This window comes from Aquarana catesbeiana, linkage group LG07 (genome assembly GCF_042186555.1).
Source record: "Aquarana catesbeiana isolate 2022-GZ linkage group LG07, ASM4218655v1, whole genome shotgun sequence".
In the NCBI taxonomy this organism is placed as follows: Eukaryota; Metazoa; Chordata; class Amphibia; order Anura; family Ranidae; genus Aquarana; species Aquarana catesbeiana.
Window position 1 is genome coordinate 166,130,140 of NC_133330.1, and position 14,100 is coordinate 166,144,239.

The window sequence follows — 14,100 nt, forward strand, 5'->3', positions numbered from 1 at the left end:
TTGGTCATCACTACTCCCATGGGCAGAGTTCTCTCACAATAATCATGTTCTCATAATCCGTTCTCAGAAGACACCCTTTGTCACAGTTTATGATAGACATCCTTTAGCTCCCTCTTCCTATGACACTGTTCTCCTGACTAGGAATGAGCCGAACACCCCCCTGTTCGGTTCGCACCAGAACATGCGAACAGGCAAAAAATTTGTTTGAACACGCGAACACCGTTAAAGTCTATGGGACACGAACATGAATAATCAAAAGTGCTAATTTTAAAGGCTTATATGCAAGTTATTGTCATAAAAAGTGTTTGGGGACCTGGGTCCTGCCCCAGGGGACATGGATCATTGCAAAAAAAAGTTTTAAAAATGGCCGTTTTGCCCCCAAAAGCAGAGACCGCCAATCTTATCTCCTTCCCTCTCTCATTCTTATGCCCTCTGGGACAGCATCCGTCACCTCTCAGCCCTAGTTTCAAAAGGGCAACCGTTAGCCCACATATTTCACAACCCAAACTTCCCTCCGGGAATGGACATCAGGGCCTTTAAATGGTGGCTGGACAAGGGGCTGTACCACATAGGTCACTACTTCACAGTAAGGGGCCTACTCAACCTGGGCCAATGTATTAATAATTTGGATCAGGGGATTCTGAAAAATTCAGATTTAGACAGATATCTCATTTTCTGCACTCAATCTGGACAGAAAAACTTTTCCCCCCCGAATTCACAACATATGAGCTCTGGTGCGGGCAGGCCATGGGGCAAAAAGGAGGCATCTCGACCATCTACTCGTCACTCACCCACCCGACTAATAAATCTACTTATATGACAGCATGGGAGGCCGACCTCCAACAGGAGTGGGAGCTGGAGACCTGGCAAGCAGCGTGCTCTCGGTCATTTCGGGGCATCCTTAACACAACCCTGATGGAAGTGGATCTGAAGGTACTCATAAGGTGGTACATGACTCCCACCAGGCTTGCAGCTATCTACCCATCAGCAGACCCCAGTTGCTTTAGGGGCTGCCAACTTCTGGGCTCGATGGTGCATATCTGGTGGGAATGTCCCAGAATCCGACCAGTATGGCAGAGAATCTTTAATCTCATTTACAAGGTCACGGGGTGCTTGGTCCCCAGGTCCGCATCTGTAGCCCTCCTTAACGCCTGTGTGCCACATATTTCTAAACCCAATCAGAAGCTAATACACTTTATTTTCCTTGGGGCTAAACTCACAATTGCCAGGGCATGGAAGCAGCCAAAGATATACATTGCAGCAATACAACGCAAGATCTCATGGATTATGGCTCAGGAAAAACTAGCCAGTATCCTGTCGGATACTACTCAAAAATTTGAAACAGTAAGGGAACCCTGGGCGGCTTTTCAAGGAATCTCCCTCATTACAGGGGTCCACCCTAATCTTCCCCAATCTCCCGGATAAAGTCAGGCATGTGTTTTCTACCCCTTCCTTTTCTTTTACTTTCCCCTATCCACTTTCTGTTTTCCCCTCTCTTCTATCTCCCAAGTTAAGTTAGTTAGACTTGGGGGGGTTTTCATAACCTTAGTCTTCAATAGCCTAGCAAGCAACTCTAAAGGCCTAGTGACCTCTGCTAGTCCGAACCAGGGGCGCACTTGGGCCATATCCGACTCCTCTTGTTCCCCTGCTGTGAAAATATGGGGCGGGGGGCGGTTGGGGGGGAATTGCCCGGCCGGGGCACAGGATGATCCCATTAGGGGTGCCTGGGGCGGGAGGAACCCCCCTTCCGGATACCCCCTTAGCCAACCGTCAAGTTATAATTTTGCCTAACAGCTAGGAGCTAGGATCCGCCCTATTCTGAAACAGCCCACTGTGGTGCCCAGAAATATCAGATGAGGCCTTGTAGATAATACAGTATTATTATTGTTGGACACCTGATTATGATGTTGTGTCTGTTGCCTTATGTCAAGCCGGTTAAATGTTAAGCCTATCTTATTCGTTGGACATTAAAGATCTTTTGAAAGTAAAGATGAGGCTGGTCATGTTGCCCCCACATCTCGACACAGATTGTTCCCGGTTGGGAGGTCGGGGTGAGGGGACAACACTCATACGGACCGTTTAATACTAATAATTAATCATTCTTATAGTTAAATGGCGACTAGACTTATGCTCAGGTTACCTTCCAGGTGAGTATATGACATATGTTAAAATGTATCGCAGATGTTGACGTTGATGTCTTATACCTCTGTATTTAATTTTTGTGAAAAAACCTAATAAAAAACCATTGAAGTTAAAAACGGCCATTTTTTCAGGAGCAGTGATTTTAATAATGCTTAAAGTGAAACAATAAAAGTGGAATATTCCTTTAAATTTCGTACCTGGGGGGTGTCTATAGCGCATGTTTCCCGTGTTTAGGACAGTCTGACAGCAAAATGACATTTCAAAGGAAAAAAATTCATTCAAAACTACTCGCGGCTATTAATGAATTGCCGGTCCAACAATACACGTAAAAGTTCATTGTTAAAAACGGCATGGGAATTCCCCACAGGGGAACCCCGAACCAAACTTAAAAAAAAAAATGGCATGGGGGTCCCCCTAACTTCCATATCAGGCCCTTCAGATCTGGTATGGATAGTAAGGGGAACCCCGGCCAAAATTAAAAAAAAAAAAATGGCGTGGGGTCCCCCTCAAAATCTATACCAGACCCTTCAGTTCTGGTATGGATTTTAAGGGGAACCCCGCGCCAAAATTAAAAAAAAAATGGCGTGGGGTCACCCCAAAAATCCATACCAGACCCTTATCCGAGCACGCAAACGTGAGGCATCTTCCTCTGGCATCTTCCTCCGCGGCGTCTTCTTCCCTTTGTCTTCTGGGCCACTCCGCATCTAGCATGATGGGAGGCTCCTACTGTGTGACGCTTCTCCTCTTCTGACGGTCTTAAATAACGGAGGGAGGGCCACCCGGTGACCCGCCCCCCTCTGACGCACGGGGACTTGATGGGGACTTCCCTGTGACATTCCCCGTGACGTCAGAGGGCGACGGGGTCACCCATTACATAATGGATGCGGAGTGGCCCAGAAGACAAAGGGAAGAAGATGCCACGGAGGAAGATGCCGGACGAGAACACCGGAGGAAGAACCAGAAGAAGAAGATGGAGGAAGAAACCAAAGGAAGATAGAAGATAGAAGAAAGAAGATAGAAGATAGAAGAAGCATTTAAATAAAGGAATTGTCAAAAACTATCTCTTGTCATTTTTAACATTTTTGACACTTTTTTTTGTGAAATGGTAGGGGTACTTTTGTACCCCCTTACCATTTCATACAGGGGGGAGGGCCAGGATCTGGGGGTCCCCTTGTTAAAGGGGGCTTCCAGATTCCGATAAGCCCCCCGCCCGCAGACCCCCACAACCACCGGGCAAGGGTTGTGGGGATGAGGCCCTTGTCCCCATCAACATGGGGACAAGGTGTTTTGGGGGGCTACCCCAAAGCACCCTCCCAATGTTGAGGGCATGTGACCTGGTACGGTTCAGAAGGGGGGCGCTCTCTCTTCCCCCCCTCTTTTCCTGTGGCCTGCCAGGTTGTGTGCTCGGATAAGGGTCTGGTATGTATTTTTGGGGGGACCCCATTCCATCTTTTTTTTAATTTTGGTGCGGGGTTCCCCTTAAAATCCATACCAGACCTGAAGGGTCTGGTATAGATTTTGAGGGGGACCCCACGCCCTTTTTCTTTTTTAAATTTTGGCCGGGGTTCCCCTTAATATCCATACCAGACCTGAGGGGCCTGGTATGGAATTTAGGGGGAGCCACCGCGTCATTTATTTTTTTTAATTTTGGTTCGGGGTTCCCCTGTGGGGAATTCCCATGCTGTTTTTATCAATGAACTTTTATGTGTATTGTCGGACCGGCAATTCATTATTAGCTGCGAGTAGTTTTAAATGACTTTTTTTCCTTTGAAATGTCATTTTGCTGTCGGACTGTTCTAAACATGGGAAACATGCGCCCCTTTACAGGCATACTATAGACAACCCCCATATACGAAATTTAAAGGAATATTACACTTTTATTGTTTCACTTTAAGCATTATTAAAATCACTGCTCCTGAAAAAACGGCCATTTTTTTAACTTTTTTTTGCATTGATCCATGTCCCCTGAGGCAGGACCCAGGTTCCCAAACACTTTTTATGACAATACCATGCATATAAAGCCTTTAAAATTAGCACTTTTGATTTCTCCCATAGACTTTTAAAGGGTGTTCCGCGGCTTTCGAACACCCCAAATTGTTCGCTGTTCGGAGAACTGGCGAACAGCCGATGTTCGAGTCGAATATGAGTTCGACTCGTGATATCCCAGCTTTGGCTACTGTTTAGAAATCATTCAATTCCATTTTTTTGGCTTTATAAATGCAATTATCACTGCAGTAGCTTTTATACACAGTACAGATGTGCCACTTTACAGGTAGACTAAGGGGACCCCCCAGACACTATATTGTAAGTAATTTTTCATATTTATACTTTCACTTTAAGCATCAATAAATCACTGCTCATTTACAAATGATGTTTTTTTACAAACTTTTTTTTTCATTCATACATGTCCCCCAGGGCAGTACCCAGACCCTCATAACCATTGTATGCTAAATTACTTGCATATAAGCCTTTAAAATGGGCACTTTTGATTTTTCCCGTTCGGGTCCCATAGACTTCAATGGGGTTCGTTATTCTGTTTCCAAACTTTCATGATGTTCGAAAGTTCTGGTGCGAACCGAACAGGGGGTTGTTCGGTTCATCCCTACTCATGACCCATTAGTCGTGGGGGTCATCCGTTTAGGGTGGTCTCTACATCCATCATGCCTCAGTACAATTGGCCAGCGTGTAAAGTAGCTGCTGCCAATAGTTTCTTGCAGCAGATACCCCTGGGGACTGGAATTTTTTTTAAAGGCATCACTCAGGCAGCCAACCCCACTGCTGCTCCTTCTTTCCCTGACAGAAGGTTTAAAAACACATTGTCCATGAGATGCTATTCTGTCAGGCTCTGAAAATGAGTTACACGGGTTCTTTTGTAGTGCATCACAGATGTGTCATACTCTACTCCCACTGGGAGTACAGAATGACCTCTTCAACTTATCTGACAACTGTAAAATTTCAAGATGCTTTCAGGGGCCTGGCTACCACCAATAAGGAGAGGTGGAGAGTTTTAAGGTGTCAGTCAGGACTCAGAAGTGAGGGGAAGATATAGGGGTTGGGAAATTTAGGTGTGGAGTGGTCGGATCATAGGGCTGTGATCCTGCTCACGCTTAGCACCAGTGTCCAGGGGTGTCAACCAACACCTCCGCCATGGGACTTTGCCTGTAGCACTAACAAAAGTAAGATTTTAGGCCAAGAGAGACTTTGCTAAGCTCTGTGTAATGGAGATCTTACAGCACCCCTGGTATGTAATGGAACTCAGAGAGTGATTACTTGTATCTAAGTAAAGCATCTTTAGATGAACCAATCCAGCATAACTGTTTCCCTTGCACTGAACTATGGCAAAATGACAACAAACTGGAAGAAAGAAATCTGCTCACATTAAGTCATGTAATGAATATCCTGCCTTACCCTATCTAACCTATTTCTGAAACCATGTTGAGTCAAAAAATGCATAATGTCTCATCAGTCACAACATTGCTTAAAGTACAATTTAAGCCAAGATCTTTTCTCTTTTGTATACAGCGAGGAAAGCTCCTGCTTAGCTTTTATTGCTGTCTATGTCCCAGATAAGAAGATTTCCCCTAAATTCCTGTCCCAATGACAATATAGGAAATGGAAATAAACCTTAACAAAGTGAGGTAAAATTTTAAATTTAACAGACGTCAACTGGTGAGAAGCCACAGCAGGGTTGGGGGGGGGCAGAACCAAGCCTCAAAATTTACAAAGTGTGCCCTTTCCTTGCTATGGTTCTGTCTTCGGATCATCTCTGCACATTTATGTTTAAACTGTTTTGTGACGTTTGGACATAGATGCCTAGTTGCCCAGACCAAATTATATTATGTTCATATGCGTCAGTTAACACAACTATAATTTTCTGACTATGCTGTCTACCTAATTGTATCTCTGTTTTTAATTGTATGTAAGAACAAAGCTTTTTCTGTTTTGGAATGAGTGCAGAAAGGATTGGAATTTCTGAGTTAAATTTATTTTATTTCAATTTAATGACTGGTTTCACGTTAGAACGTTTTGATATTATGCACTATATGGTCCATGTGCTTAGGATTCTACACATATAGGGGAATTAATGGGGAGTAAAAAAATCCAGTACTATAGAGGCTTTCAAGATGAGGCAGGCGGTAATTTTATCATCTAAAGGGTCGAGTGTATACAAAGGGTGTCCTTACTTTGGAGTGACTAAGGTCTACAATGTCCATCTCAGCGGCAGAGCCACTCACAACAATTAAAAGCTGTTCTAATTAAATGCCTCATTTATTTTATAGTAAGAAAATATACAGTATATGTTAATTTAAAATGTAGACAAAAAAGAGGAGTATATATATATATATATATATATATATATATATATATATATATATATATATATATATATATATATATATATAGTACATATACACACATACTCGATACTAAATCCAGAGGAAAAGAAAATCTCCAACTGAGGCTAGTGTTATTGATGTGAGCTAAATTTTCTTTCCTTAATTGAAGCCAAATGTTGCACAGGTTGCATGCTGGGAACTCTGGCAGCCTCTCTGCCATACACTGAAACTTTCTGAAAGGCATCTTATATCAGGCACATTACTGAACCTCCCTGCAGACATTTCCTTTGGAAACAGACGTTTCTCTCTCCTTTTTCTTCAGCTTCCACAGCTCGGGATTTTCTGTTTGCAGTCTTCGCCGACACATACGCAGAAACAAATTTCAGTGAAATAATGTGTAATCACTTAGTTGAAAATTATAGTTATCCGGAATTATGGCACTACTCCAGATAAACAAAGAATTTGTAAAAAAGAAATGTTCTTAGGAAAAAGGCACTATACGAAGATGCTAAAGTGTTGTCACAGTTAATAAATCTTAAAATTCTGGCAAAGTCTTCTGAGAACGACATATGGAATTTCTTCAACTGACATGTAAGTCGTACATTTACCGTACAATTTATTTCACATAGTGTTATTGTCTGGTACAAGGGTGTGTATTATGCATGTATACATGTTTGTATTTTATTATAGACCGACTTGTATACAACACAAGTATTGCATTACCATCATTTGGGGAAAAGTGCCTCTGTTTAAATGTGTACTCTACATCTTAGTCTGGCAAGATAATGTTAACAGCCTGGCATGGTGTTGCTGGCTCCTCTTGTAGAAATGGAGATTAAACCAGAATACAGTCAGAAGTGGATTGTGGTAGTGAATCAAAAAAATATATTTTTGATTGAAATTCTCGTGTTTTATTAGGCCTGTTGTATCCATATTTCAAAATTAGGTTATAATGTTTGTGGGAGAAAATATATGTGACTTTGATATAAAAGAGTAACTTACCTCTGCGTATTACATGCTGTCTTGTTGAACTGTGATTTAAAGAATGGTGATACTAAACTGCTAGATTATGTGAAATTGCTACAATGCAAATATGTATGTAAAATTTCTGGCAACTACAGAGAACATTATTGGCAATTGTGTTAAACTGTATTGTGTAGCTCCTTTTGTTTTAAGAAACTTTAGGTTAAATGAGGCCACAAATGAAAGCAGGAAATATTATTATATGGTATTACTAAGCAGGAGGTCAAAGCAAACCTGGAGTAGAAGTGCAAGCCCCTGTAATCTTAATCATCCTGCCCCTCAAAATAATACATTAAAAATAAATTTATAACACTTACCTGTGTGAGGAAAAAGCTGCTCTGGGCTGCTACAGTGTTTGGTTACATGTCCATATGTCTAGAAATTTGGTTACATCATTTCACTGAAGTGGCATGAAAATGGACTTTGAGGAAAAGCTAGCTAATCAGGGGATTTATCCAATTCCGATCTTTACCTTCAACTGAATTCTTAGGGCCAAATATGCCTAGGTATGTAATCATGTGACAGAGCCTTGAGACGTATTTTATACAATGCATGTACATTTTTTCAACATGCTAAAAAAATCTTGATCTGGCCTAAACCATGTCAAAGGTTACAACAGTGCTGACATGCAGGTACCTTTTAAAGGATAAGTTAATCTTTGGAACCAGCATCTGCTACCTCATTCCCTGAACCCCCTTCCCCATTACAGTGGACGGGGGTTCTTCTCCCCGCACTCGCTGTCATTTTTTGAAAAAAAGAAAGCGGCTGTGTGGGGCTCTGCCCACAAAGCAGCATCATTCATTCACAGTTTCCAGTGAATGAACAAACTACAAAAACTGTCTGCCACCATGGCAGATGGACATATAATTTCAATGGCCTGCAGGGGCACTGATAAGCATTCTTGTAGTCCATTGACATACCCCGCAGATAACAGAAAGCCATATAGAGAAACTGATCATGGGTACAATGCTTTCTCTTCTTCCAGCTAAAAAAAAAAAAAAAAAAGAGTTGTTTTTCTGAAAAAATATGTGCATTTATTCTATTCTTCTATTCAGGTGAACTTAGCCTTTAAGCAAGTACCTGGGTAAGACTTGCAAAGTCTTAGATTCTTGAACCTACTTGCACTTATATAGCCTTATATAGCAATAAAAATCTTTATAATATTCCTGCGCTGCCTTTAAAACCCACACTCCATGATAAAAAATCAAAGTGTAAAAAGCTACTAAACACCTTTTGTGTACCACTTTTTACCACAACTAAACAAACAGCATACCAATAATGTGCAGGACTTTGTAATTTTAACTACAAAGCGCGGTACATTTTCAGTATAATATTAACCTCCCTGGCGGTTTTCCCGAGTGTGGCTCGGGGTTAAAATTCAGTACCATTAGCGTTAACCCCGAGCCACACTCGGGATCGCATTGCAGGATCCTGGGGCAGCGTTATTTACCTTGTCCCCGGGATCCTGCGATGTCCCCCGCAGTGTCCGAGGGCTCCGTCCTCCTCCGAAGCCTCTCCGTGCCAGGCTCCGTTCCCTGCGAGCGGCGCGACGCACGGGGGCGGAGCCTGGCGGCAAATTCAAAAAAATGTCAAAATCATAACACATACAGTACTGTAATCTTACAGATTACAGTACTGTATGAAATGATTTCACATCCCTTTTGTCCCCAGTGCTCTGGCCCATGCCCTGCATGCAGTTTTACATGATATACACTGTTCTTTCTGCCTGGAAACTGGAGATTGTCCATAGCAACCAAAAAGTGTCCCTTTACGTCAAAAGTGGCTTTAGACCAGCTAGAAAACAACGATAGTAAATTAGAACACTTGCAGAATTGAGCGATAGTGAATTGTGGGGAAATGTATTTTATTACTATTTTTTTAAATTTTTTTTAATTATTTATTTTTATTTATTATATTATAATTTATGTTTTTGTGTTTCAAACTTTATCATACCCGGGATATCTACTAGACTCTGGTTTGGACAGATTTAAGTGTGTTATTGTTAAGATTTACAGACCTACAATATAAAACGCCAAATTTCCATGCAAAATAATTGTACCGCTTTCAGCACCTAAAATCCGAAATAATCATACCGCCAGGGAGGTTAAGCCTTATCCTTCCTATTAAAAATAATTCCAGGTGTGGTACCGCCCCACCTAGCCACTTCATCCAATGACAGCAAAATAAAATAAAAGGTCTGCAGTCACCAGTGATACACCTCCATCCCTATATACAGTGGGGATGCTAAGTATTCAGACCTAACTAAGGACCATGTGATATTTCAGTTTTTCTCTTTTAATAAATCTGCAAAAATGTCAACAATTCTGTGTTTTTCTGTCAATATGGGGTGCTGTGTGTACATTAATGAGGAAAAAATGAACTTAAATGATTTTAGCAAATGGCTGCAATATAACAAAGAGTGAAAAATTTAAGGGGGTCTGAATACTTTCCCTCCCCACTGTAAGTATACAAAAAAAGAGAGAGTCGCCCTGGGACTTTAAATGAGGTGGTCACAGTTAGCCACTGAGTAACAAGAGTAAAAGCAGTATAAATGTTTATTAAAATTAATGTACATACATGGATAATATAGCATATTAGCTCAGCCAATGGATTTGCACATAATGAAGAGAATAAATAAAGTTGATACAAACGATATACAATGCAGTATATACAAATGCACGCATCAGAAAATCTGACGCGTTTCGCAAGATCATTGCTCACTCATCAGGGGTGGCTATGGATGAGATGTATCTAAATAGACAAAAATATGTGTCACAGTGGTCAATGTAGGAACAATGGCAGAATGGGCCAGAGCAAAACAGCCCAATACTTACCAATGAACGAAACCAGAGTTTCCATCGCTGAACCCCCAAATGGACGGCAGCACCCAGAGTATGGCACTGGACATTTTTTTGTTTCATTTATAACACTGCTTTTCTCACAACCTTCTCCTCTTTTCTCTCCCAGACAAACACATTTTTTCAGGATTTACTTTATTACCCATGGTCTCTATGTCTGCTCCATTATTGGATCAGGTTAGTCCACATATGTTTCTATACAAATAATTGTACAACTTTTGTCTACTCTGCTTATTTAGTAAGGCTTGACATATATACTTATGCTAGAATACACATGCTCTCATATAAAAATATTATTACATTATATATCTTGATGTTCATCTTACTAAATTTGGCAAATCATTGAGAATTAGTGGTAGGTTAACCAAAGCACAAAAACACAAGGTGAGTATAGTAGTAAGTCCTAGTTGCAATCTCGAAACACCCAATACGAAGACAATATGCGACCGGTCTAAACTATGTGGCATGTTCACCAATGCCAGGAGCATGGCAGACAAGATAGGTGAACTAGAGATACTGTTGTACGAGGAGGATTTGGATTTTGTGGGAATTTCAGAGACCTGGTTCAAAATTAGACTTGAGAAACTTAACATTAATAAATCACCGGGACCAGATGGCTTGCATCCGAGGGTACTTAGGGAACTCAGTCAAGTGATTGCCAGACCGTTGTTCCTAATTTTTACAGATAGTCTACTGACTGGAATGGTACCAGCTGATTGGAGAAAAGCCAATGTAGCACCTATATTTAAAAAGGGCCCAAAATACATCCCTGGGAATTACAGACCAGTTAGCCTAACATTAATAGTATGTAAACTCTTGGAGGGGATGATAAGGGACTATATAAAGGATTTTAGTAATACGAACGGTATCATTAGCAGTAATCAGCATGGATTCATGAAGAATCGTTCTTGCCAAACCAATCTATTAACCTTCTATGAGGAGGTGAGTTGCCATCTAGATAAAGGAAGGCCCGTAGACGTGGTGTATCTGGATTTTGCAAAAGCATTTGACACAGTTCCCCATAAACGTTTACTGTACAAAATAAGGTCCGTTGGCATGGACCATAGGGTGAGTACATGGATTGAAAACTGGCTACAAGGGCGAGTTCAGAGGGTGGTGATAAATGGGGAGTACTCGGAATGGTCAGGGGTGGGTAGTGGGGTTCCCCAGGGTTCTGTGCTGGGACCAATCCTATTTAATTTGTTCATAAACGATCTGGAGGATGGGATAAACAGTTCAATCTCTGTATTTGCAGATGATACTAAGCTAAGCAGGGCAATAACTTCTCCGCAGGACGTGGAAACCTTGCAAAAAGACCTGAACAAATTAATGGGGTGGGCGACTACATGGCAAATGAGGTTCAATGTAGAAAAATGTAAAATAATGCATTTGGGTGGCAAAAATATGAATGCAATCTATACACTGGGGGGAGAACCTCTGGGGGAATCTAGGATGGAAAAGGACCTGGGGGTCCTAGTAGATGATAGGCTCAGCAATGGCAGGCAATGCCAAGCTGCTGCTAACAAAGCAAACAGAATATTGGCATGCATTAAAAGGGGGATCAACTCCAGAGATAAAACGATAATTCTCCTGCTCTACAAGACTCTGGTCAGGCCGCACCTAGAGTATGCGGTCCAGTTCTGGGCACCAGTCCTCAGGAAGGATGTACTGGAAATGGAGCGAGTACAAAGAAGGGCAACAAAGCTAATAAAGGGTCTGGAGGATCTTAGTTATGAGGAAAGGTTGCGAGCACTGAACTTATTCTCTCTGGAGAAGAGACGCTTGAGAGGGGATATGATTTCAATTTTCAAATACCGGACTGGTGACCCCACAATAGGGATAAAACTTTTTCGCAGAAGAGAGTTTAACAAGACTCGTGGCCACTCATTAAAATTAGAAGAAAAGAGGTTTAACCTTAAACTACGTAGAGGGTTCTTTACTGTAAGAGCGACAAGGATGTGGAATTCCCTTCCACAGGCGGTGGTCTCAGCGGGGAGCATTGATAGCTTCAAGAAACTATTAGATAAGCACCTGAATGACCACAACATACAGGGATATACAATGCAATACTGACACATAATCACACACATAGGTTGGACTTGATGGACTTGTGTCTTTTTTCAACCTCACCTACTATGTAACTATGTAACTATGTAAATATACATCTATGTTTACAGCTGATATCTATCAAGTTACACACTGAGACAATTAGGACCATTCATCTTCACCTATGCCTTGTCTGCCGCCTAGCATCCCCCCCTGTCTGTCTTCTGCCCCTCAGCTACCATGCCATACTCTGGCTGCTGCCGTCCATTTGGGGGTTCAGCAATGGAAACTCTGGTTTCGTTCATTGGTAACTATTGGGCCGTTTTGCTCTGGCCCATTCTGCTTTTGTTCTTACATTGACCACTGTGACACATCCTTTTGTCTATTTAGATACATCTCATCCACATCCACCCCTGATGAGCGAGCAATGATCTTGCGAAACGCACGTCGGGTTTCTGATGCGTGCATTTGTATATACTGCACTGTATAACGTTTGTATTAACTTTATTTATTCTCTTCATTATGTGCAAATCCATTGGCTGAGCTAATATGCTATATTATCCATTTATGTACATTAATTTTAATAAACATTTATACTGCTATTACTTTTGTTACTCAGTGGCTAACTGTGACCTCCTCATTTAAAGTCCCAGGGAGACTCTTTCTTTTTTTGTCTTCATCCAATGACATAACACTTTTCATTCAATGAGAAAATACAAAGCATTCTCAGAATGGTGCCCATGCCAAGCAACCACCCTTCTGTGTTCAAAATGCAGCAGGGCAGCTGCTCACAATGGGACCCAGGAGCTAGTGGGGATAACCGTATATACTCAAGTATAAGCCGAGATTTTTCAGCTCATTTTTTTGTGCTGAAAATGCCCCCCTCGGCTTATACTCAAGTCAAGCACTTTTCTGCAGCAGAGAATGACATTTTCTGAACCGATTTTGGGGCCCTGTATCTCGAGGCCACTTGGTGCTAGGAACCCCAAATGGTGTGCAAACGCAGTGGAACTAGCACTACAACATATCCAAAGCTGGGGTTCCTAGCACTAAGTGACCCCGAGATACGGGGCCCCAAATTCGGTTTGGAAAATGTCATTCTCTGCTGCAAAAAAGTGGTTGACATTTTCTGAACCGACTTTGGAGCCCCGTATCTCAGAACCCCAGCTTTGGATATGTTGTAGTGCTAGTTCTACTGGGTTTGCACACCAAATTTGGGGTTCCTAGCAGCAAGCGGCCCCAAGATACGGGCCCCAAAGTCGGTCAAATGTGTCCATCTGCAGCAATGTCATTTTGGGACCCTTTGGGTCCAGAGACCCCAAATTTTGGCTGCAGCTAGGGGGCATCTAGGAACCTGAGGCTGCAAATGGGCATTGTTGACCCTCTTTTCCACTTACAGTAGCTGCGCATTCTCACCCTAGGCTTATACTCAAGTCAATACGTTTTCCCAGTTTTTTGTGGTAAAATTAGGTGCCTCGGCTTATATTCGGGTCGGCTTATACTCGAGTATATATGGTACTTTGGTAACAGTGTCTACTACAATGACTTCCAGCTTCTAGAGGGATTCCACGGGTATGGTATATGTATAGTTACATTGTTCCAAGCTGGACTAATGGTTCAAGACCAATGTATAAAATGAAACAGCTGAAAGTCTTCTTTAAGTTATTAGGCCCCCATTTCTACTTGAGCTGAAG

The 14,100-nt window shown here is 41.9% G+C and overlaps 1 protein-coding gene across 2 annotated transcripts in view; it reads left to right on the plus strand.

The window, feature by feature from the left end:
- The first annotated feature begins 6,679 nt into the window (after positions 1-6,679).
- Positions 6,680-14,100, plus strand: part of DDR2 (discoidin domain receptor tyrosine kinase 2) — a 388,089-nt gene continuing 380,668 nt past the window's right edge. For both annotated transcript variants that reach the window (XM_073592847.1, XM_073592848.1), the window contains exon 1: positions 6,680-7,070. In XM_073592847.1, the coding sequence (XP_073448948.1) occupies positions 7,049-7,070 (22 nt within the window). In that variant the 5' untranslated portion in view covers positions 6,680-7,048. The remainder of the gene's footprint in view (positions 7,071-14,100) is intronic.